This window comes from Rhipicephalus microplus, chromosome 2 (assembly GCF_043290135.1).
Source record: "Rhipicephalus microplus isolate Deutch F79 chromosome 2, USDA_Rmic, whole genome shotgun sequence".
Taxonomy (NCBI): domain Eukaryota; kingdom Metazoa; phylum Arthropoda; class Arachnida; order Ixodida; family Ixodidae; genus Rhipicephalus; species Rhipicephalus microplus.
Window position 1 is genome coordinate 229,346,133 of NC_134701.1, and position 25,478 is coordinate 229,371,610.

Sequence of the window (25,478 nt, forward strand, 5' to 3'; positions counted from 1 at the left end):
AGCTACTCTATCCACCTTAACTGAGCACGCCCGCCCTTTTTTACGAGCCAGCCTGCTCGTTTGCTCTATTCAACGGCACCTTCACCAGAATGTCAGAAGGAGCGCAATGTGTCACTCTCCCTGTCACCGCGGAAACACCAAGGATGATATCATGACAAAAATACATAATTTGTACTGGCCGTGCACGGTGCATGGCGCAGTCCGAGACGCCCCGCTGCACTGAAAACATGCATGAGGCATGAGTTTTTCAGAAATTCACCTGTGTGATAAGGTTACTGAGCAGCTTTGATTCGTGGAAGACATGCTCGCTGGAATTTCTCGAGGTGATCTGTGGAAGTGACTTGCGGAGCGTCTGTACTAAAGCGCAGAATGCAGCGCGCGCCAAGCACTGCTGGTAGAAATTACGTGTTTTCGTCACGATATCACCGCCCGGGGTTTCCACGGCGACAGCAGGAGGGACACCTTGTGCTTCTTATGGCGTTCTGGTGCGCGCATTGGTGAAATGAGCGAACGAGCAGGCTGGCAGGTAAATATGGGCGCGCGTGCGCCGTGCGCACCTTCTAGCTTCGCAGGCAGCCGCCAGAAGGAGCCGCGGTGCTGGTTGACAGTTATAGCCCCCAGTTATAGTTCCCTGGTAAACAGGATTAATCAACTTCGCTACGTAAATGAACACGTGCTCCTATGGTCCACAAAATTTTGATCGCCACTGTACAGGTGTTCAACACTTTCAGATGTTTATATAACCAGCTGTTTGCACTTGCGCAACGATGCTAACAGGAACATGAGTATTAGCAACACCAGAAGCGATAAGCTGATATGACTGCGCTGGTGCTCGCGAGGATGGTAGCCGTAGGCGCTGCTTCATAAATCAACTTCAGCGGATTGCCCTTAACTACAATCGACGTTAACCCGACGTGACAGTTGTATTATAGAAATGGTATGTAATCTTTATAGAATTTGGTAGCGAGCTGTTGCATCCCGCTGCCAGTGACGTGTTCGAGACAAGCGTGCTGTCGCCACAACTCGGTTCCGCGAATGCGGCGACTGTTTCTAGAAGCTGACCATGGTGTCACGACACGGGCACGCTGGTGCCACAACTAAGCCCCGCGGAATGCGGCGGCTGTTTCGGGAAGTGGGAGAGTCGAAGCTGTTTCTGGAAGGGTCGACTTAACAGAACTGAGCAATCGTGTCCTTCGAGCTGAGGGGGAGGTCGGGCTCCATGTTGACGGTTCACACCCCTTGATTCCTCCTCTTACTGCGAGCCGCCCCTGATTGATTGATATGTGGGGTTTAACGTCCCAAAACCACTATATGATTATGAGAGACGCCGTAGTGGAGGGCTCCGGAAATTTAGACCACCTGGGGTTCTTTAACGTGCACCCAAATCTGAGCACACGGGCCTACAACATTTCCGCCTCCATCGGAAATGCAGCCGCCGCAGCCGGGATTCGAACCCGCGCCCTGCGGGTCAGCAGCCGAGTACCTTAGCCACTAGACCACCGCGGCGGGGCTCGAGCCGCCCCTGCCTTTCAGGAAATGGACAGAGGTACCAAGGGAAAGGGAGAAAGGCGGGAACGGCGGGGGTAAAAAGGACCAAGGGGGACGAGAGGGGCCCGAGAAAGCCGAGATGGCGGGCGCCGGATCAACGAGGACCAGTAAACGTTTTCTCTTAATGTAAATAAATCCCTTTTTCAAGTTTCCTAAATGTAAGTCCTACTCTCATCACCGGCCTGATCTTGGTCATTCCACCCGATATACCCCACAACGCTACAGAGCACAGCAACCACAATTGAGGTTTCACGAACACTAGGGTCTATTTGGGAAATAGTTCTTTTCAAATAGACCCATGGTATTTCTAGCAGTCGTTGCCTTGAGTCAATAAGCCCCAACATTAGAACCTTGACAGTTATGGTCCCCTGGTAAACGGTATTAATCAAAGGACAGGGGAAAGTTAGCACGGTCTGTTTATCGACCCACGACGTCAGCGATGTCCTTTGCCATGTCGCTGTTTACTCATATATTGATTCTACAAATACACAAAGAATATTCTGATTTTGAATTGTTCTCTGATGAGACCATTTCATGGGTGTGGCAGCGCACAAGTTATGGAAATGCATCACTGTGAAAATCTCGCAGCGAATTTCTCTCTAGTCCCGGAAGGTTCACGTGCACGCTTTCTTTTCACTCGCTAGCACTGAGCCCTCACACATTTGAGCCTTGAAGGTATCATGACCCCGTGGTAAAAAGGAGCACTTAACGGAAAGATCCGATAAGGGGGTCGAGAGATTGCGGTTTGTTTATCGGCTCGCGACGACGATGGCATCCTTTTTTCGTGCATACTATAGTTGTTTACTCTTGCATCCATTCTCCGGCTACAAAGCCAATTACTCTGAATTGATCTTCTCTGATCAGACTATCTGTGGGATGTGGTTTTGGCTGTGTGTCCCGTAAGTACACCACTTGAAATGTCTTGCCACAAATTTCTATCTGTAACCCTTGTAGACTCACATGGTTTCTTTTAAACCAGAAATACTCAGGCCGTGCAGCCTCATGGATGGCTTCGTCACTACGCATAAAGTGCTCTCTAGAGAAGTCAAACCTTTTCTTTTTCAAGTGCTGCCTTGCGACAAGTTGTAGCTTTACTGCACTGTGACATTTTTCGAATGTTGAACGTCTCCTTAGTTTTAGACAGATCTTAACAGCGGTCCGCCTGGTAGTCACACTTTTAAATGGTACGAATGAGTTGCTTTGAAATAAAAAAAAAACACGCAAAGTATTTTGACATGGCAATAGCAGCTTACCACCCGACAAGACAATGCTATTAGCGGACTGAGATCCTCGCCGCCAGAACCTTTCGCCAGGCGTGGAGCTGTGTTTATTTTCGCGATCTTTTTATAACGCTGTTGTCTGGCAAGGGTAGGGGAAATCGTACTCATTGAACTGTCCTGACGCTCTTTTATTTCGCTCGACTAGCACTCGGACTTTCAATTTGTACTCACGTAGAGGCATGACGTCACACTTATGACGTCTAGGCTGCTGACACAAAATGTAAAGATTGTTTACAAGACATTTATACACTCCCTCTCTTTCTTTGTGCAGAACTGGTGGCGTTGTGTCTTCGGCCGTTGACAAGTCTACGAGAAAAAGTGACCCGCAATCGGAAAGTAGTTCCTCTCCCTCGCCTACAAAAAAAAAGACATCTTAGAGAAAGAAAACTTCAACTGTCTGACCATCAAAAGGCCGTGGTGCATTGTGGATCAGCATAAGTGGCTACCGAGGAAAGTACTATGCATCCCAAGGGACTTGAGGCGTATGGTATAGCTTCGCTAGTAGTTCCACGACACCAGTTACAGTTGACACTTGTTCTTCCACCGCACAAGTCGCACACCGAGGTGTAACGAATTTCTTTGTAGCCGTACGCGCGATTCCTTAACTGATCGGGAATGTAAAAAGCGCCCTGTGGCTGCTTCGTAAATCGAGCGCTTTCAGAGCATTTTCCTTTAGGCGCTCCCATCCCGTCATTATCAAACGAAGCGCGTCCCGAAGGACAGAGCGTCAGAGTAAAGAAAAGTCACCCCGCCGCGCCCAGCCAACCGACGTCCAAGTGGCATCAGCGGCGGCAGACGCGGGCGAGAGCAGGCGCACGGCGCGCCGCTGTGCTGTTTGAACGAAGCCCCCGCAGACCCGTAGTAGGAAGCGCGAGCAGTACTGGCAGGCGGGGGCAAGCCGGCGCGTTGTCACAAGATGGCGTCGTCCACCCCGACCACCACACCCGTTCCCGAAGAGCACCGGCCGCGAGCCACAGGTGTTGGCCAGACGGTCCCCGTGCGTGGCGACGTGCAGCTGCCTCCTATGGGAAGAAGGGGGGACCTAGCGCGTGACATTGGAGCAGCTCAACGGACGTCCCCGCCGCCGAAAGGAGAGGGGGGACGGCGTCCTCAAGCGAGGGGGCGCACGACCGCCGCCACCGGGGTCGGCCCTAGCGGACGCCGCGAGAACTAGACCTCTCCTTCAGCAGAAGCTAACATGGCGCACACGTCGTCCGCAAGCAAGACAGCGCGTCTGAGCCTACGAAGCAATGGGCACCAAGTCGACTCGGACGCCATGGACGACCGGTGAGTGGGCGACTTGGGCGATTATTAACCTCACTGCAAGTAAGACTCGGGAGTATGCGCGCGCGTTCGTGTCGAAAAGTCGAGCGTTTTGCATTATCCCCCAGCCGTGACACCTCGTGGGAGTCGCCTCCACAGCTGTCGTCGCTGTGGCGCAGGCGTCTTCGCGACGTCCCATAGTGGAGGTCGCCGCGTGCACATTCAGCGCTGCTTTAATTGCCGGTGGCAGAGTCCGCAAGCGGCAGAAACGAGATTGCGCGAGTTGGCTTCGTCGACGCTTCCATGTCTTGGGCGGCGGAGGCTCCCCTTCGGCCGCCGCCGCTGTCCGGTCGATGCCGTCGCTCGTCGGCAGCACGGGTGAACCTTCGGGCCTTGTCGCGCGCCCGGCCGTCGCTACCTTCCTCCGCTCGCGCTCTCGGGAAAGGGAAATCTCCGGCGGTGTTCCTGGCGGGGTGCGCTGGCTCGTTGCACGGTCTGGGCGTTCTTTGCGTTTGCTGCACGCTTGTTGCTGCTGCCGCGTCGTGGGTAGAGTTGTCGCTCGGCGCGGTCTGTCGAGCGCCGCGCGCTCACCGGGGCTTCGCAGCTGCCGCCGCTGCAGACCGCGCCTGCGTGGAGTTGGCGCGCGCGTCTGCTGTGCTTCGGTCGCCGTTCGTTCGCGAGTGCGCGCTTTGTATTGGTTGACAAAAAAGTAACAGCGCTGGAACAGGACGGAGACGAGAAGACACGTACAATCCGCTGTGGTTGTGTCTTCTCGTCCCCGTCCTTTTCCAGCGCTGTTACTTCTTTCCTTGTCAGTATGTACCAACCAGCCCAATTCAAGACTCTTTGAACAGGTACTAATTTATGGTTGGCGTAGCTGTGACTGCGACACGCGCGCGCTGTCCCTACGTGATAGGAGCACTCTCGGGAATGGAACGTTGTCCTCCACTCCAGTGTGGGCTCTTCGTGTTATTTTTTTGTTTCGTTTTTTGTTTCTCCCGCACGGGCGTCATGGGGGGCTTCTGGTGCGTGGATAAATAACGACAGCCTAAGAGCTCGCACTAGATGTCTTTTGACACTGCGACAGAGGTGGAATTGGTGTTTTTTTTAACATGCTATGGCGAAAGAAGATATCGGCGTTTAACACGTGCAGCCCCACGTGTTCAACGCTGATATTTTCTCCCACCGTAGCATGTGCACGAGGTGGTGAGTGGGAGTGAGGGGCTTTCCCTGTTTGTACAAAGGGGGAAGGGTGGGAATTCTGCCTCGTACCTTTACCCTGTCGGATGTTTCACGTCAGTTTGATTGTGCAGAATTTTTCTGCCGGACATGACCAATGAGGCGAGCGAGTGGGACTACCCTGCGTGCGTTTATACCTCTCGCCTCTTATCCCTTTGCTCAGCCGGTGTAGGGTAGCAAACCGTACGCGCGCGTCATTTACCTCCATTCCTCTCCTGCTCCTCCAATTTTGTAAGCTCTCCCGAGTCGAAATAAATGTAAAGTGAGAGACCACGGTCTACTATGTCTGATTTCCGCTCTTGTATACTTTGATTCCCCTCCCCATTCGGGGGTGCAGTGTGCATCCATACAATGACTGTATCTCTCGTGCCGGTATTGCAGCAGTTGTACTGAATTCCGGTAAACGGGAAAAATGAATGCTCCTCCCTGCCTTGTAACAATTTTTGAAACTTTTTTCGCCTATAGAGTGCTAAAAAATGGGCCTCGACGTGTGCGGCTTCGTTGGTACAGCAAATAAATACATTGATACTAGCAGACAGTTAACACGCGCTTAAACACGATTGTCGGCTCCCGTAGCATTGTCCTCTATTCCGTCGGAATGCCTATCTCCCCTCCCTCCCCTTTTTTTTTCTTGGCTTCCTTCCTCTCTTTTTGTCATCTTTCTATTCACCATCCCTAATCCCCTAGTGTTGGGTAGCCTGCCGGAATAGACCTCTCCCTGTTTGCAAACGTTGTGACGTCAGCCCGGCCACCCCGCCCGCCATACTATCTCTTGAAGCAGGTGCTGGTTGGCAAGAAAGTTCCGCCGGCGGCATCTTTCTGCATAAAAGGGCTGCGTGTCTGCATTCCTTCGACGGAATTTCTACATTGCTATGCTTTAAATCACAGCTTTTAAAATAAGACGGCCGCGGAAGGGTCACTGCTCATAGTGTGGAAATTTGCTCGTCGTAGATGGATGGATGGCGAAACAGAAACAAGCCCCTTCTTTGGTTGATCCTTTCTCTCAGTCAGACTTGATCCGCGTTGGTGGTGTGGTGTAGTGTTTATCACCAATTGGAAAGACTTAAAAGAACGTTTCATTTTCTTTCAGTCGAAGTATACCGAGCTGATTTTTAAAAGAAGCACCACGTGGTGTAAATTGCGTCTGAATGTGGACCAAAATGGCGTGTAGCTCGAGTTTGTGATGTTTTCTCGTAAAATTTGAAGGGGCCCTCCAACACTATTCAACCCCCATGTTTTATTCATGGGTTTGGAGGCTGAAGTACAGGCAGCATAATGCAGCAAAAAAAAAAAAGAAAAGCAGTGATAATGTTACGCACTCTGAAGTTATTTGACTTGGATCGTGTCTATCTTTCTCTATCCTCTCTTTACTTCTGTATGTGGGGCTCTCTGTCCCTGTCCTTACCTCTATTTTTATCTCTTCTAGTCCCCCCTGTCCCTTTTAATCCCTCCCAAGCTCCATCCCTCGTGAGCTACTACTGTTTAGGTGTCGCACTATGATGCAGACAGTTACGGGGCTCACTTTTGTCCTCTTTTCTCTCTTTTAAGGACCGCTTACACAAAAATCAAAATACGAGAAACAAATACTGACCCTCAGCTCGATTTTCGCGGTGTCATATAAGCACACATCACTCGCCCATGAAGTCCGAAGGCTGCCCAAATGAAGTAAGCTGGAAGCGCCTATGTGTAAAGCCCGTGTAAAGCTGCGTGGCAGAAGCTCGTGCCCCATCCTTGCTTGTTTTCTTCTTTCTTCTTTTTTTCAAGGTAACGTTGACATTGTTGCCACAGTATCAAACGTGGTGCATGACGCCTGGTTTGCTAAAACGTCAGCTGGAGCTAGTGTGTTGTAGCGAGAAATCTTGTGCTGTTTTTTTCACAACATTCCGAGTCACTCCCTCCTCTTATTTTGAGAAAGAAACTTGTGGAACGACCAGGACAGTGAGTTACTGCTAACCCGTCGCGCAGGTGCTGTACCCAACCGGGCTGCGGAAATTAGATGCCTTCTTTTTCTGACCCCCCCCCCCCCCCCACACACACACACACCACCTTCCCGTGTTGTTCGATGAGCCACCTGAAACTGCACCCCTTCAACAGCGCACGTGTGGAAAGAGACAGCTCGAAAACTCCCAAAAGCAAGAAGAGGGAAGAAAGAGAGACAGGTCGTGTGGGCATCCGACCCGCGCAAGCCGAAATTTCAGTGGCGAAATGGCAGCCAGTGTCCCTGTCGTGCTAATCGTGCTTTGTAGTCGCAGTGATCTTTTTTTCTTGCGGCTGCGTCTGTACAGAGTTCAATGAATAAGCACAGAGAAGAGAAAGGAAACAGATTAGTAACCCGAGTTTTTATCCTACACCGCGATCGCTTCTAATGTTACATTATTCCAATTATATGGCGGCAACCTTCCGGCATCAATTCCACATGCGAAGTTGTGGCGAGCGCCACTACGTGATGATGCAGTCGGCAGCGATATAATGACTTTATTGCGTGTATGAAATACTAAATTATTTCATATACGCGCTTAGACATATGCTAAAATTATCTTCAGCTATCGGTCTACGCAAACCACAAATAAATAAAATAGGTGCTTCAATAGTTTTGGAAGGCCCTTTTACATCAACGGTGTGAAAAAAGTTTGAACGCGATATATACACTCCGCAAAGTATTTATTACTCAGATATTCAAACATAGGCAGAATATCATAAAAAATGCAAACATGAAACATAGTGATAAATTACCTGAATGCGTATATGACTAGAAAATTGCAGTAATATTATTGAGCATCGAACACCTTGTACAAACGCCTTAATCTAAACCAAATTTGATATTGAAACACGAAAGAATACTCTGCGATTTCTTTTTTCCGAGACACAACATTGACTAAATGTGACTAATACAACACTGACTAAATGGGACTGATATACCTGTGAAATTCAAAACGATCCCACGTGTCCAATTTTTTTTCTGTGCGAAACAATTGAGCAATGCACTGTTTTCAATGCAAGAAATCTGCACGATTCAATAACTGTTCTTTACGAGTACAATTTAGATAATCTCCGAAATGGCTGGGATGACTGGCGTGGCTTGACATTGTCGCTCACTGGGGCGTATGACGCATTCGCAACTTGCCGGATTTCCCTGTATTTATTTATTTATTTACCCAGCATCTCCACTCCTTTGCAAGGGGATTTATTGACGCCGCCTGGAAGTTGGCAGACAGCTGGTACATACGGAAATACTCGAACAGCCTCAGCGTCTACAGCTTGTGCGCATCGCTCGCGCTTTGCACTAACAGATGGTCCCACTGGTGATTGCCCTGCGAATTTTCACTACTATTTATTTATTTATTTGTAGGGTTCACCTACAATGACATCATCATCAGCCTGACTACGTCCAGTGCAGGACAAAGGCCTCTCCCATGTTGCGCCAGTTAACTCGGTCCTGTGCTTGCTGCTGCCAATTTATACCCGCAAACTTCTTAATCTTATCTGCCCACCTAACCTTCTGTCTCCCCCTAGCCCACTTGTCTTCTCTGGGAATCCAGTTATAGTTACCCTTAATGACCAGTGGTTACCCTGCCTACGCGCTACATGCCCGGCTCATGTCCATTTCCTGTTCTTAATTTCAAAACTATGATATGCTTAACCCCCGTTTGTTCCCTGATTCACTCTGCTCTCTTCTTGTCTCCTAAGGTTACACCTACCATTTTTCTTTCCATTGCTGTCTGCGGCGTCTTCAATTTAAGCTGTACCCTCTTTGTAAGTCTCCAGGTTTCTGCTCCGTAGCTAAGTACCGGCAAAATACAGCTGTTATATACCTTCCTCTTGAGGGATAGTGGCAATCTACCTGTCATAACTTGAGAGTGCTTGCCAAATGTGCTCCACCCCATTCTTATTCTTCTAGTTACTTCAATCTCGTGGTTCGGCTCCGCGGTTGTTACCTGCCCTAAGTAGACATAGTCTTTTACAATTTCAAGTGCACTAATGACATATCAATAGATAAAGAGGTTTATTCGGGAGACAGAAAACGCCTTGTCTGTGAAGTAAATGATAGTCTTATATAACGTGGCTCCTTTCTGGGTGTTCTCGTTGCTGCTTCAAAATCAATATTGGAAGATTTTTCACAACACTTCTCATCGTTTTCTTGCGACATTTTCTTTTGCAGGTCTTCTTCACCGGATCAAGAATCGTATTCCTGCTCGAGATACGAGAAGCCTTCCAGGAGTTCGAGGAAGTTGGACACTGAGTGAGTCACGTGTAGCCATGTCACCGCAGGTGGCATTTCGAAAACACTGCATGGGCTCTTCTTGATACAAACAACGAGACAGAAGCTTGTGCAAAGAGAAGCAGAGAGTGGATCGCTTTTACTATACGTGTAATACTACTAATAATAATTGATCGTATATAACGTTCCGAACTGCAATATGATGGTGAGGGACGCCGGGGTGGAGAGCTGCTGAAATTTCGGCCACCAAATGTTCTTTAAGATGCTTCGTACTATCAGTATACGGGCCTCTAGAATTTCGGTTTCATCGCAATGCTGCCGCCGCGGCCGCGATTCTACCCCGCGACCGTTGAGTCAGCAGTTGAGCTCCATAACCATGTGCACTGTATTATTACCGGGATGTTTTTACCGTCAAGTTTTTACCGTGACGTTATACCGCGATTACCGTGATGTTTTTCTTTTCTTTTTTTATGCATGCATGTCGAGTGCGCTACTACTAGGTATAGACTATTTTACCTAAGTCATGTGGACGTCGCCATTTTGGGCTGTTAAGTGGACATTTTCTTGTTTTTGTATATTGCAATGTGAATCGATAAGGCCATCAGACATCGTATGCACCAACTTGACCGTTTCCATGTGTATGCGTCTACCATAATACGCATGGTTAGTTTAGCTGTTAGAGATGCGCAGCAAAAAGCTGAACAGCCCAACATGGTGCACACTGAACTACCCCCCCCCCCCCCCGTTAAATAGTATATATACTTTGTTGGCTTCGCAGTGTTTGGCCACGAGTTCTCGATTATAAAACAGCATGACTGCTCGGATATTTCTCCTGAATGGTATGTCGTAGTTCTGCTATACGTTCGACCGCCTATCCACCTCTTCGTGAAAATCGCGAATTGAAAACGTGGACAGCGCAATGCAATAATTGCCTCTGACGCCTCTGCTTCTTACCAGAACACGTGTCAGTTGATCAACGCGATGTGTGAGGTTAGTTTTGTTGATGATTGCAAACGGGCAGCAAGAATAAGCGGGACATAAAAGACAAGAGGGGTCAGGAGCAGCCGAATAAAAAGGCTGCGTTCTTGGTCGGGGGCTTGGGTCATTATTACGGCACATTCTGGTGCCGAAACCCGGCATCCAACCAGGGACCTTTAAATGCGACCACCGCTGAGGTGACATCCCGAAGCTTTGGGCTGCATCGGAAGCTTCTCCACACGCGTTAGGTCATCCCTCCCAGAAGGATGTGCTGCTCGAGGCTACAAAGCTCGACGCTGATGTCGTGCAGCTACTCATCGCCTTCCCGCGTTAGCCGGCCATCAAGTTGAAATTCATGGGTTATGGAACTTCTTGATGGAGAGCCAGGCCGGAACCTATCGTACAATCAGCAAAAAAAAAAACGCATTTAGATGGTCACTTGGGCGCAATAGTACGAGTGCCGAGGACCTCGCTACAATGATCGCTACATGAGGGGTCGTCAACACCCGACCTCTCATGTACCTTGACTGCAACGCCGATGAATATTTACCGCAGTATCCTTTGCACCTCTTCCGTGTAACGTTCGGTGTTTCTTATGGCACGTCATCAACGAGAGATACCCTGCTTAGAGGACGCAATCGTGAGCATCTCACAGCGGAGCTCTGGGTCCGATGGAAGCGGTCCTACCTTCCTTTGCTTCGATCAGCGCACAACGAGCCTCCTGGTAATCTACCTCGGCTACGCAGAGATGGCGTGGTGCATGTGCTTACGACAACACGCGTCCGCTATAGGGAAGCTGGGCAGACTTCATTCAGTGCGCCCGGGAAAGGACGGCAGTGCGTGCATCTGTACCCTGCGATTATGTAGCTTAATTCTGGACAAACAATCAAATGAACCTTTCAGAAAGTGCATATTCTGGAAGCAAGTCTGCTAGAGTTAACTGCCGAGTGATCGCCTTAGCCCCTTGGAATTATGTTGTCATTGATTGCGGACGGGCGGATTCAAAAAGCGGGGCACATAGGAGAAGGAAGAAGATGGGTCACGAGAATAAGAATGAAAAGATGGAGTTTTTGCTGTAGAGCTCGGGTCGTTATTACGCTACAGTTAGCACGCCTGTGCGCTGCAGCTTGCAGTATCTGGCTTGCATTATCCGGCTTACTTTGGCAAAAGATTCAACTTGGTAGCTCTATCATAAACACCCAGACACGGAAGCTCCCTGTTTCCATAGCAACGAGGTCCGTTGCCGCAATCTCCTTTGCCTCAGCAGCTCGCCAAGCAGCATCCTATCTATGTTCAGCGAATGCGCGGAAGTCGTCAAAGGTTCCGTTGATTTTTCGAGCGCTCGCGCGCGTCATTTCGCGCCGAATATAGGCGACGAGCGACGTCTTTCTTACATGTCTCGCTCGGAAGTGTATATATGGCAGCCGCAACACCGGCATCGTTTCCACCGTCTCCTTCCGGCCGACTTATCTTGGGGCGTCGAGGAGCCAACACTTTCCAGCAGGATGCGTGAGTTGCTATGGAGCGTGCTGCGTTATGGCTCGCTGTTGTCTGTCGTGCTTCGAACCGTTTTGTCGGAAGCCGGTGCCATCGAGTGTCGCTCATATATGGCGATCATGTACGTTACGGTCCGACTCACCGCTTCCCGTAGCGATGACGCATAGTCGCCGTGAAGGTCAAAGCGAATGTCTGGGTTCGTGTTCGCGAACACCAGTGTGCATCCTCGTTAAGCAAGACACGCGCACTCAAAAACAAAGATAAGGGGAAATACTTGCTCTGGGAGTGTGGGTTACTTCGCCATGGCGTTAGTCCATTCTGGTTCTCAAACATGAGCAGGTCGCAAGACCACAAGCAGCAATGTTCTAGCTGTCCCGCACGCCCATGATAGGGCCAAAAGGCTTGGTCTCCTTAATTGTTCCGACGTGGGAGCGGCCGGGCGGGCTCTCCAATTCTGTACAGGGCATTCCATAAAGCTCATTTCTCCTCCCTCTATGTCTATTTCTTCATCTGTCTTTAAATATTTTCTGTCTTTCTTCCCTTTCTTTTTGTGCCTTTCTTACTCCTTTCAAGACAACGAGGAAGAACGTGCAACGTATTCTCATGGCTTTCCTGCGAGACACTGAGTAGCATGACATTTGGTGACAGACTGCTACGATTCAGGAGATGCTCAGGCGGAACAGTTGCCGGACATTTAGGCCAGGCTAACCGCGCCTGTTGCAACACCACAATCCCAACCACCACCTACTTTTACTCTCTCTCGCTAGTCGTTTCTCGCTTTTTCTCTCATTTCTCCCTTTCCTTTTCTTTCCATTTTTCTCTTTCTCTGTACTGATTCTCCACTAGCTTGTTTCCGTCCTCCTCGCTCTCACTTTCCTTCTCACCTCTTTACTATACATGCTCTTTAGTATCTCACCTCTTTACTATACTTGTGCTCTTTAGTATCTTCTCTCTCTCTTTTTTGTTTTTGTTTCTGCGTCTCGCTTGGTCGTGACACGTTTTAAAACACGATCACGTCGCAAGACTACAAGCAGAAAGTCCTAGCTGCCCAGTATCCCCTTCAGGACCAGAAGGCTGGACCTCCCGATTCCGATGGGGGAGCAGTTAGGCGGGCTATCCCCAACCCTGTACGGTACATTAAATGAAGTTTATTCGTGCTAATGGGGAAAACAGCCACGTTAACGTTGTCAGGAAAATCTGGTTTGTTGAAGCCCTGCATTGGGGGAAACAGGCAGCAAGATAACACTGCCGAGGAGTACAGATGTACAACGTTGACATTGGTAGGAAGGGGCATCGAGATAAGATAGCGAAGGGATAACTGGCGCAGCTAGGGGATGGCACACCGCGGCCGCGTTCCCTTCCTCGTGTTTCCTTTTTTTTTTTTCTTTTGCCATGGCATACGTGGCGGACAGGTTCGGTCTATTTGTCCCGACATGGGAGTGGCCCGCTACGTGCTAGCTCACGCCCCGATGGACCTAAATATTTTTTTTTCCATATCATACCATATCATAGCATACAGATACTAAAATGTACACCCGATCACATCTTCCCGGCTGGCCGCCACTTCAGCTAAAAAGTGTTGCTTTCCACCGCCCCCCCCCCCCCGAGAAAAATTTCCGCCTACACCCTTGGGAGGGAAGCATATATGCACGTTCATCGCCAGTGATCACTACCGCACCGGTTAAGTTTGAAATCGTTTTTGCAAGTTTATTCTTTGTTGTCTACCCGCTCGTTTAGTAATATAGAGCTGTCATACTCAAGTAAATATATTAATTTGGAACCTTTCTTCGTGATAACGGATTACAATATGTAAACGTGAAGGAACGGAAGGTGAAAACATGACGCATTGGAAAATGTATGAGGTGCCGCCTCTTCTTGGACGATGATGCCGCCACACTCTATTCGTACCTTTCGAACGTGCGCTGAAGCCACCTTAGAAGCATTCGCACCTTCCTGATGCTGTGCATGTTACCACGCCAATCACCTGTAAGCAGCGATTTCGGTGAAGCGCTGAAAACATCTTGTAGCAGGCACGCTTTGCAACACGGTGTGTGCGCAACCTTTCACGTGGTGAATACGGTTAAGCATCGTTGCATAAAACGGCATATATCGTCGACAGCGACAGCTAGAGCGGTTACATAACGTTTATGCCGCAATGCGAACAGGGAAAGGTACTATAGAGCTACGATGGGAGCTTAAGCGTCATCGTTGCACAAAAGGAAGTAATTACGGGGTAAGGTGAGTGCACTTTCGTAACAGAACTCACGCGTGATGTCATTCGTCGCAGACAAACCGCATAAATATTTACACGCCGCTTAGTGTGCACGACGACGTTTTGTAGAACGGTACTTTTAGCCTTGCTTTGTAGCGTACTGTGGCGGCTTTTATATCGTAATTGGCGTACGCGTTCGCGCGGTATGCTCGGAACGGCTGATGTCAGCTTCATACATTGGTGTAATAAAGAAAAGGGGGCGCTGCAGCGAATTATCACCCCCCCCCCCGCCTTCCAGAACGGTACCCTGCGTACGTGTACGGTGATGGGGTATCCACTGTTATTTGTTAAGAGTAAGTATTAGAATCCTTATGTGATTCTCAAAAGAGAGAAAAGAAGATAAAAGTGAGCCCCGTAACCGTCTACATCATAGTGTGACACCTCAACAGTAGCTCACGAGGGATGGGGGTGAGGAGGAATTAAAAAGATATCATTAAAGGTGTAGATACAGAGAGGGGAAAGAGAGAGCGTGGCGCAAGGACAGCGACATCCAAAAGCAAGGAGAAGATAGAAAAGATGGATACGGTCGCAGGAGTCCGAGGGCGGGGCACCACTCAGCGAGAGCTCATGTCGGTCGGCAGGAGATGGCGTATGGCGAGCCAGTTGGCCAGAGCTACGCTTTCGTCGGAGATCGCGGGGGCTCAAGCGGTCGGCACGAAATCCAGAGAGCGAGTCTTCGTATTAGAATCCGCAAACTTGTACTCTAATATAAAGCCGGTGTTCTAGACTACCTTGAACTATAGCGTTTCCCGGGAGAGCTTGTCTTCACCTCAACAGCTCGATGTCGCGTGATTTGAGCAGAAACGTTACGTATGGCGTTTGCCGCCGTGGGATAAACGAAAGGGATGGTCTGGTCAGGAGTTATGTATGTATCGCTATTATACCATTGGCTGTGATCGGACCGTGTCACTGATGGGGCCCAGTAACTATATAGGCCGTACCGCTTCGTGCTTTTGGCTATTTTGACAGCGTTCCCTTGCCCAGAGCCAGCTGGGGTCGTCATGATGACTCGCCCCACGAATGACGTCGTGCGTGACTTTACTGTGCACGTCGTGACTCCGGCCTGTTAGGGCGCAAAGCGGCTCTCCTATTTTTGCCACCGCTCCTTGGAGTGGCAGTCGTTTCTTTAAAACATATCGCTGTGCTTTGAATGAAGAATCAGTGCTAGAACAGGACGGAGACGAGAAGACACAAACATTGCACTAAGAACCATGACTCCGTCCTGTTCCAGCGTTGTTTCTTCATTCAAAACCAGTGCCTACCAACTAGCCCAATTCAAGCGCTTAGACTACTGGGCATCGTAAAAAAAAAACTGACGCATTATTAAGAATGATAATTATCGTTGGCGTTTAGGGTCCCGAAACCACAATATCACATGAGAGGTACAGTAGTGGCAGGTTCCGAATTTCGGCCACCTGGCGTTATTTAACGTGCACCTTACATTTAGTACACGAGCTTCAAGCACTTTCGCTTTTTTTTTTTTTTGAGATCGCAGCCGCCGTGGGCGGGCTTCTATCCTGCGGACTTCGGCTCAGAGGTCGAGCACCATCTGAACCGCCGTGGCTAGTCAGATTCCTTGCGGTTGTCTAGCTACAGAGATTGGAGAAGTTAATTAAATGCCTGATTTTTACGTGCCAAGTCCACACCGTATTAATATGAGACCCGCTGTAATTTGACACACCGGCCTAATGCTGCCTCGCTACGGTGATCTTTTTGTTAACGTGCGCACCTTAATGAAAGCGTACGGTTATTTTGCGCGTTCCGTCCACGTCAAAATGAGGGTCACCGCGGCCGCGCATTCAAACGGGGCACGTTGTGAGTACAAGTTGTCGCCGAGCCTGAAGCCTGTCTGTGAAACAAAGTCGATTACGAGCTTTTATAGCGTGTTAATGATGGCACTGTGAATAAGCGTTGACGGGTACCCAGCAATTCAGATCGAGACCACCGTGATAAAGACCTGCGGTGGTGGCCAGGTCTCTCCCTTTACCATCGATCATTCTTACAACGAAGGCGTCCGAGCCGTACTTGCTGACCTCAAAACAGAGAGGGGGAGTGCTCCGTACACTACGAACGTTGCTTGAAAGTTCTTCAACGCATTTATGAACTGGCCAGTGTTGTGAATTGGGGGGACTTCGTCGGGACCCAGAGCCATCGAAGCGTCAGTGCGAATTAAGAACCGATGAGCCGGAGCTGGAAGCTGGAACGTTTATCTACAGTGTTTATTTACAGTACAGTGTAAGTAGCGTAATACTAAATGACAAAAAAGAAAAGCACACCCGAGCGTCTCTGCGCTCGCATTTCGTCTTGGGACGACCCTTCGTCGTCCCAAGATTCCCTGCTAAAGAAGACAATGAAGCCAAGGAGCCTCGTCGTCTTTCACTGCGCTCACAAAAAGACAGTCTCAAACCAATTCCAGGAAAGGCACGGACGGACCGATCGTCTTACAGGGAGGGGGCTGTACACATAAAGCGCTAGTGATACACAAAACGCTAGGTGATAGCACGGCACATCGGGCACGGTTCGTTGACCTTGAACTCACGCGCAGTGTTGATATAGTGGCTAGAAAGGTTATGGCAAATTCCATTGAGAGACTGACAGGAGTAGAGGGGCAGGGCACTGAGGAGTGGGGGGCAGGGCACTGAGAGCAGGGCCACTCTACCTGCTACTGGAGTCCGCCGCGCTTTCGGAGGGCAGGTGAGAAGGTGACGAGTAGGGAGACCATGTGACTGAAACATTCCAAGCCCCGGCATATTCTTTGTGGGGCAGCAGCAAAATACGCGTGAAATCGGTCAGCCACATATTCTTCATTATCCTGATACCTAGTATGGTTGTGCAAAGGCTCATTCGGCAACCGTCCAGCTGTCATTGTAGCCATCAGTACAAAACAGCGCTGTCATCCTACACATGGTTGCTACCATTGCCGCCGTGCTCGCCGGCTGAAAAAAAAAAATCGGAGGCTGTGACGTTCTATAACCACGTGACTCGTACTGCGGTTACTCCGCTTTTCAGGCGAGAACACTGCAAACTGCTCCTGGCTGCTTCGGCGCAGCAAATCACTCTCGCTCTACCAATGGATGACAGTGCTCCTGCACCTGTTCGACCACTGAAACACGCCGGCTATGAAGAGAGCACTTTAAGCGTGCTTTTGAGTGCTCCTGGTCTCCCAATGGAATTCGCGATTAGTGTTGACCCATTCGGTTTGGCAAAGTTCAAGTAACTCATAAAGAAGGCATTGGTTCCGGGAAGGCTGTGGTGCACAAGAAATTATCACTCGAAATACACTCCGGTTTCTCCGGCACTCGGTTCATTGTCTGGTTCATTCCAACGACTCCTACAACGAAGAGGAAGCGAGTCTATCTAGGCAGCCCCGACAGCAATACAGCCCTTTCCAGGTAGTCCTTCGGCCTTGCGGACCCAAAGGGCTTGAGGCTACAACCTAAACAATTCGTTGTGTTGTCGCTTTCTAGACCCACAGGAAGTGCGGCAAAGTCAAAATCCTTGGACACGTCCAAGCGGTGCCTAGACACGGGGGCCGATCACAACACCAGCTAGGTATGCATGCACACGCGCACTTCCATCTTTCCTATCTCTCCTATCCCCTCAGTTTGTTGTCGCTCGCTCAGGCTTACCACCTCACGTCTCTTCCTCTTTTCTACACCTTTACTCCTAGCCCTTTCATCCCACCTCACCCCCATCCCTTGTGAGCTACTGTTGAGGTGTCGCTCACTGAAGCAGACAGTTACGGGGCTCACTTTTCTCTTCCTTTCTCTCTTAAGAATCACCTTCTCTTACCTACAAGGGACGCGACACTAGTATTTTTGCGTCCTATTTCGATACATGTGCGGCACTCTTTTTAAAAGCGAATTCATTTCTTAGTCGGGCTATGTCAGACATCCGGCGCTGTCCGTGCGCCGGCAGGTATTATCTCTCCACTCTCACTCCCTCAGCAACAGTTGTGGGCGTGCTCATCCTCGCCCCTAGTAACACGAGCATGCGTTGCGAGAGAGCGTAGGAAAGGGCAAGTGCTGTGATTCGCCGCTCCTTCTCTCGCCGTTCACTCTCTCCTCCCTGGGCCCCACTTTCCCGTCTGCTCGTGCATCACCAACACCACCTATCAGGAGTTGCTCGGAGGGTTTCAAGCTGAATGGTTGTGCCGCCCGCGATCTCCGATGCCAGCGTAGCTCTCGCCGACTGGTTCGCCCTGCGCGACCTCCTGACGCCGTGAAGCCCTCGCCGTGTGGTGCCCCGTCCTCGGACTTCTTCGACCGGCTCCCAACTTTCCTATCTCCCTCTTTTTCTGTCGCTTGCCTGTCTCATTTCTTTATCTAACTATATCTTTCCTATATTCTTTTTATACCCACCCCCCATCCTCCCATCCCCGACAAGGCACCGAGCCGTGATCCCGCAAGGGCTGCAGAAAATAGGGCCTTCTTCCTTTTCCAAGCAACCACAAATCCAATTCACCACCTATAATTCTCGGCCGTTGGCTGGCTGGGCGCCTCTCAAGAACATCCGGAAATGTGTGCTTGAGACGCCGCTGTGAAACGCCAATGCCGAGAACGCTGTCGTTCACTTCATAGTATTTTTGAACCGTGCACGTTAGCTATTAGAGCTGGAAACGAATATCGCGTTTCTCGCGATAGAAAAATGCCACGTGCGGTGAACGGCTCTATTGGCGGCACGGTGTATGAAAAAGAAAATATTGTTCTAATGCTGGGTTCTTACGTGCGAAAAGCCGTTATGGACGCTACGCCACACATTCGCATTTCCTCTCCATTTCTTTCGGGGAGGTGGTGGCATTCTTTCTTCGAGCGTGAAACGGCCATGTATACAGTACGAAGGCTGGTCCTACTCATTAAAACCCGTATGGCCGGCGCGCAAGAACCGAGCCTGCGTAGCCATAGATGCGATGCGCCTTCCGCGCGAAGCAAGACGGGGTTTTATACCGCGTCGTTGCGGTAATCCTCAGAAGCCGCGTGCCATATCAGCGCTTTGTCAGTTTTGAGCGCTTCGCCACATACGTAGATAAGAAAGAATCCTTTCGGGCAGCGCCCATTGCAGAAGTCGCCTACAGAAACGAGTGAGAAGGAAGATCTCAGAACTCCCCTAGACGCGGCATTCGTGGGGCAAGGCAGGCGGCGCATGGCAAGATGCACCACACTCTACAAGGCGGGAAACATCGCTGCAGATGCGCCGCGTCTCGTTTTCATCGAACGGGCCTCGTCTTTCCCTGGGCGTCTGGCACGTCGCGTCTACTGCTGCGTGTCACCTGCGCGTATGGAAGGCGCTTTCGGGAGCTCACGTGATCGTAGTCCGGACGACAGACCGCCAGGAGCAAACCAGTTAGCTCAGAAGGAGGCGTCTCGTTAGACTGCCAGTGGACGTCGACTGCAGCTATGGTGAGCGACAAGGCCTGCAAGACTGCGACCGATGAACAAGAACGCTCCTCGACGAAGGCGGTCGCCAAGAAGCCGGACAAAGTTCAAAGCTCTAGGTAAGCTTAGCGCTCTACGGTCTTTGTCGCGATAAAACACGCTTCGGGTACGAGGCACCGCCAGCGTGTCTCTTTTGGCCGAATCTTTCGCCCGGGGGTTTCGCGCGCTGTTGAGTTCGCCTTACGCTGGCACCGCTTGGCCGTTCGATGGACTGGTTTCTGACAGAAGATAACGTGCATATTCGCGGCTTCGCATCGCAAGTTCCCGTACTCGCACTTCGATGCGCGTGACTTGGTGTGGTCTGTGGCAGCATGAACGGTTGCAGTGTGTTGCTAAGGTCCCGGGTATGCTTCGAGTGTAGAACTCCGACGAAGCTCGTCTATGTGACAACACTGGCGGCTAAAGCTAATGTTTTTGGCGCACGCGGTGGTCGAAATCCTCTGTGAGGCATGACCTCACGTTTACCACTCTAGAATCTTATCACTGAGCGTGTGCGCCTTCTTGGATTTCATTCATAACCTTGATTCGTATCGTTACGAAGCCATGTACTTTCACAATGTCGCACGCAGACATTGTTATAGCTCATACTATGCGGAAACCGTCCATGGAAATAATCGAGATGGTAGTGTTACCGTCGCTGAGTGACAAAAATTTGGTCTTGACTTGGTTTTAGTATTACGCTGTACTATCGGCGCGCCGCGCTCCAGTTTTGCAGCGCTGCGCAAGTCCAGGGGGATGACTGGACGGCGTAATACCATTGCTAATGCTCGCTGTCGCTCGTCAGGTTTCATTCGACGCCTATAGTGCATGTCTGTATTTCGCGGGTGAAAGCCAAACCTCAAAAGCGCGAAAATGCACGCGACGCGACGTAGATCGTCTTAGCGCGATCAGTCGCTAGCGCAGGCAAACCTCATTCACGCGACGGCTTCGGCGAGCGAACTTCACTGCTGCTGGCATGAAGCAGTCTACTCGCACCAAAAAAAACCGCGTAGTGAGCGGTATGCAATTTAAAAAATACGATATATTGTTGTGTAATGGAACGGAAAATGCTTATGAATGCCTTGCAGTACTTTTTTTAAACGCACATGCGTAAACATCGCGTCATTTCTTGTTGCGCATACGTGACTCGGGCAGGGTCACGTGCACCTATGTAGTCTTTGTCTTTTCCGGTATTTCGCTATTGGCTGCTTGAGCCCAGCACTACCGGGCGATGAGCGACGGTTTCCAAATCTGGAGAACCGAGCGATCGCGCGAAAACGAGCACGCGACGCGTCGCGCGAACGCCCTGTTTCGTCGCTCATAGCGTCGCTGTCGCGAGAATTTTCGCGCTTATGAGGTTTGCTCTTGATAAACATTTGATGACGTCACACTGCGAAACGTCACTCATTTATCTGCATACGCCCGTGTGTGCTCATTAGGGGGCTTCCACCTCGTGAAGTGCTTAGCGACGTAGCCGATCCTGGAAACGCGAACGGTTGTGTTTGGAAGTGTGGCAGTTTGGGCTAGTCGGTATGACTTGACGATAGTTATAGCGCAAGAGCAGAACGACGACAAAGAGTCCTTCTTGTCTCTTTGTCGTCGTTCTGTCCTCGCACTCTAACTATCTGGTTGTGTTTGCGCATGGATGGCGTTTGAACATTTCACGTTTCAAAGGTGCTCCCGGTAAGGAGTCATTTGTTTTCGAGGTAACGCACGGTCAAGTCCAGGCGCCTTGATCAGTTTTAAGCCCAGAAACGCCGTAGCTGCGTTTATGCCTTTACGTTTTGACTAATTAGTCACTTTTCAACTCAGCTTGTAGATTCTTGGCGAGCGTCTATCCCCCCCCCCCCCTCCACCTTTTTTTTTTTTTGTTCGTGGTGGTTGTGATGTTGCAAAAGGCGGGGTTAGCCTGGCCTAAATGGTCGGCAATGGACCTTTTTCATGGGCAGCGTCTGCGCATGCGCACCGGAAATGCTTCGACGGCGCCACCCCGAAACATTTTTGGTGGCTCGTGGCCTCTGAAACCTGTCAGCGCACCATCTCGGACGCGATTGGTGCAAAGGAACGCGCAAGCTCCCACGCTGTCGCGTTGACCGGAAAGCCACCAAATTTGCTTCTGACTCTCGCCGCTAAGGGCGCTGTACTTGTCGCAAAAAAGGCCAATTATAGGGGTTATTCACCAAGTGTCACTCAGCCCAGTGTATCGCAGGAAAGCCATCAGGATCCGTTGTGCGCTCTTCCTCGTTCCTCACGCTGTTTTGCTTTCGTAGGTTATAGCCTCAGCCCACTATTAATAAACGCAAGCAAGTGGCATCGTGGTTACAACCGTCGCCTGCGCGCTTTGCAAGAAGGCCACACCCGTGCGATGGGAAATTACCTGCGTGACGGCTCGTTTCTTTCCTGGTTTTCGAGAGGTCTGCTTTCTGCGGCCGATGCAAGGCTGAAGTCATTTGGTGTGCGTCTTTTACTGCGAGCGTTTTTCGACGAACGTACGGCACATATGCGCAGCTGGCCGCTAAAGTTTACGCTGACGAGAATCCCACGACCAATGAGAACTTTTTATTCTGGAATCATCATAATTGCTAAGGGAACATTCTAACACCGCTATATTATGATGAGAGACGCCGTATAGCGGACGGCTCCGAAAATTTGGACCACCTGGGGTTCTTAAACGTGCACTGAAATCTTAAGTGCGTGGTCATCGAGCATTTTCGCTTCCATCGAAGTAGTGGCCGGGATACGATTCCGCGACATGCGGCGCAGAACTTTGTCTGGTTAAACGCAGTGCTTTCAATTTTTTGTCTGACTTTGCTGACTAAAATATTCTATTGACCAAGATTTTATATTTGAAGTGGTATGTCCGTGGACTAGTTTGCAAACATCTGTAAGCTTGCTTTCATTTAATGAGGATGTTTTCCCAGCAATAAATCTTGTTTGCAGGGTAGTGTTCTTTTTTTTTTCACTTTCAGCATACTCTAAATATATCCCCCCCCCCCCCTCGATATTCCGGAGAAGGTACACGGGCGCCACAAAGGCTTTTTAATAGACATGTCACAGCCACCATACCACAGGAATGTCTCTTCTCATTATAAGCTCTGCGGTGCGCCATAAGAAAGGAAGAAACGGCAGAAAGATGATGCAAAATGAGCACTGAATAATTTGTTCTGCTAGTCGGTGGTCGGGATTATTTGAATGGTAAATACATTAGAGTATAAAGTGGCAACAGCAAGTACAACAGCAAGTATTTTTTTAACCTGCCAATTCAGTTTGCTTGGTTGCTAATTTTTTCCACAAGTACTCTGGCCCGTAAAGTTTTGCCACTGACTTGATACGTTCCATAGAGATTCGTACTTTTAACTGAGAAGGAACTGTGGCGCTGCTATCGTTCAGCCACCATGGGAATGATGCGTAGTACGTCGTTTTGCCTAATTTTCGTGCTCTCTTCTTCGAACGCACTCGTGGCTGTGTTTATCGTTGTGTTTTGGCGTTTGTTTCGGATAATATAATGGATCCTCGTTAACATGGCGACTCGATTAAGACTGCTAAACGTTTGCTGGACTTCTTCTTGCGACAAGGATATAGGACACGCGGAGCCAAATGGAGTCCGAAGAATTGAGTTTCAACTGATTCGTGCACTACTTATCATTCCCATGCTGACTGAAGCTCCACGCGTTGCAGCTCTCGTAGACACTGTAGAGCCAGTGTTCTGTGTAGCGTATTTAGAGCAAACTCTGTGGTTTGGGCTATACGTAAAGCAGTGGCCTGAATATGCATATCACTTTCAGTATGCGAGACGATTTAGGTGATAATTTTTCAATTCGATATGTTAATTGATTGATTGATATGTGGGGTTTAACATCCCAAAACCACTATATGATTATGAGAGACGCCGTAGTGGAGGGCTCCGGAAATTTAGACCACCTGGGGTTCTTTAACGTGCACCCAAATCTGAGCACACGGGCCTACAACATTTCCGCCTCCATCGGAAATGCAGCCGCTGCAGCCGGGATTCGAACCCGCGCCCTGCGGGTCAGCAGCCGAGTGCCTTAGCCACTAGACCACCGCGGCGGGGCAATTCGATATGTTAACTCTCCATCAACCGCGAGGGGGGTGAGAGAGTAATTTTTGAGTGAGAGAAAAGAAGATAAAAGTGAGCCCTGTAACTGACTGCATCCAAGTGCGACAGCTCAACAGTGGCTCACGAGGAAAGGGGATAAGGAGGAATTAAAAGGGATAGAGCGAGAAGTATAGATAAGATAAAGAAAAATGGGGACATGGTCGAAGGCGTCTGAGGACGTGGTACCACTCGGCGAGGGCTTCACGGCGTCAGGAGAGGGCGGAGGGCTAGCCGGTCGGCCAGAGCTGCACTGTCGTCGGAGATCGCGCGGGCACAACTGTTCGGTACGGAATGAGGCCCCATCAACTGTCTCCAGTTCACTATTCTTCCTCAAAGTAACCTAGCTCTTAACCTCGGATTTTGTGGGCTAAGCTCCTTAAGGCGTGGGTCAATCGTCCCCGATGTATGTAGTACGTAGCCACCTCGTTTTAGGATTCACCGCTAGGTCATAGTTCTAGTTCGATAAACCAATACAGATGTTATAAAACAGATAGCGTCCGTGTAGTTTTATGATAAACGTGCAAAATAAAATGCTGTGCTTACGCTAGGGGCGCTTTCATTGTAGGGGCGAAGCTCCTTATACCGTGCGTCGCGCTTCCGTGATGTATGTAGTAGTAGTAGTAGTAATACTACTACTAGTAGTAGTAGTAGTAGTAGTAGTAATACTACTAGTAGTAGTAGTAGTAGTAGTAGCAGGTAGCCACCTCTAGTTTTGTCCTTGGAATGTCCGCTGGATGGCGGTACTTCTATATGATGAATATATGATGAAAAGATGCGGGATGGTGGTACTTGAAGTGTTCACTAGATGGACGGACGCACGCACGGACAGACAAGCAGACAGACAGATTTGTGGAAGGACGGACGAACGCAGGGGCGGACGCACGGACGGACGCATGGAAAGACGGAAGCGCGGATGGACTGACGGAAGCTTCGCCCGGCCTATTATCATTCAGTCCGTGGATATCCTGTGATTTTTAGGGGCGGAGCTCTTTATTCCGTCACCCGATGGTCCCGTTATTGCACATGTAGTAACTACCGCTGGTGGCACATACCCGCTGGATGGCGGTACTTGTATGCGATGAATATATGATGAAAATATGCGAGATGGCGGTATTTGGAGTGTTCACTAGATGGACAGGTGTACGGGCAGACAGACGGACGGACAGACAGACGAACAGACGGAAAGACAGACGAATTAACGGACGGATGGACGCGCGGATGTATGGACGGTCAGACAGACCGACGGACGAACGCATGGGCGCACGGACAGGAAGACAGACGGACGGACGCATGGACGCATTGACGCAGACTTCGCTCATCATCATTCCCTCCATTTTTTTTCTTTGTTTTCTTTTGCATTATGCGCGGTTTTTTTTTTCTTTGTTTTCTTTGTGATTTTTTTTTCGCTCACTGAAGAAGAAGTCTTGCACGCTTCATAGAAAATGGTTAACTTTTACTATTTAGGCGTCCTCATTGTGATAATTTTTAAAAGCACTAGCTTAAGAAAGCTTCAACGTATCGTTTCTTGTTTGCATATATGCAGTCAGTTTTTATGAGCTCCAGATGTCCAGGCACTGACCAGATCGGCGGCAGATCGCCGCAAAGCATGTCTACCGGTGTTGGTACCACTACTAGAATACCCGTGCACTCT

The 25,478-nt window shown here is 49.7% G+C and overlaps 1 protein-coding gene across 2 annotated transcripts in view; it reads left to right on the forward strand.

Moving 5' to 3' along the window:
* Positions 1–3,543: 3,543 nt before the first annotated feature.
* Positions 3,544–25,478, forward strand: part of LOC119170320 (uncharacterized) — a 46,570-nt gene continuing 24,635 nt past the window's right edge. Inside the window, exons 1-2 of one of the 2 annotated variants that reach the window (XM_037421459.2) lie at positions 3,544–4,115; positions 9,490–9,570. In XM_037421459.2, coding sequence (XP_037277356.2) covers positions 4,027–4,115; positions 9,490–9,570 — 170 coding nt within the window. In that variant the 5' untranslated portion in view covers positions 3,544–4,026. Of the gene's footprint in view, positions 4,116–9,489; positions 9,571–19,032; positions 19,791–25,478 lie in introns of those variants that run through there. The other variant, XM_075876939.1, reaches the window with a different exon arrangement.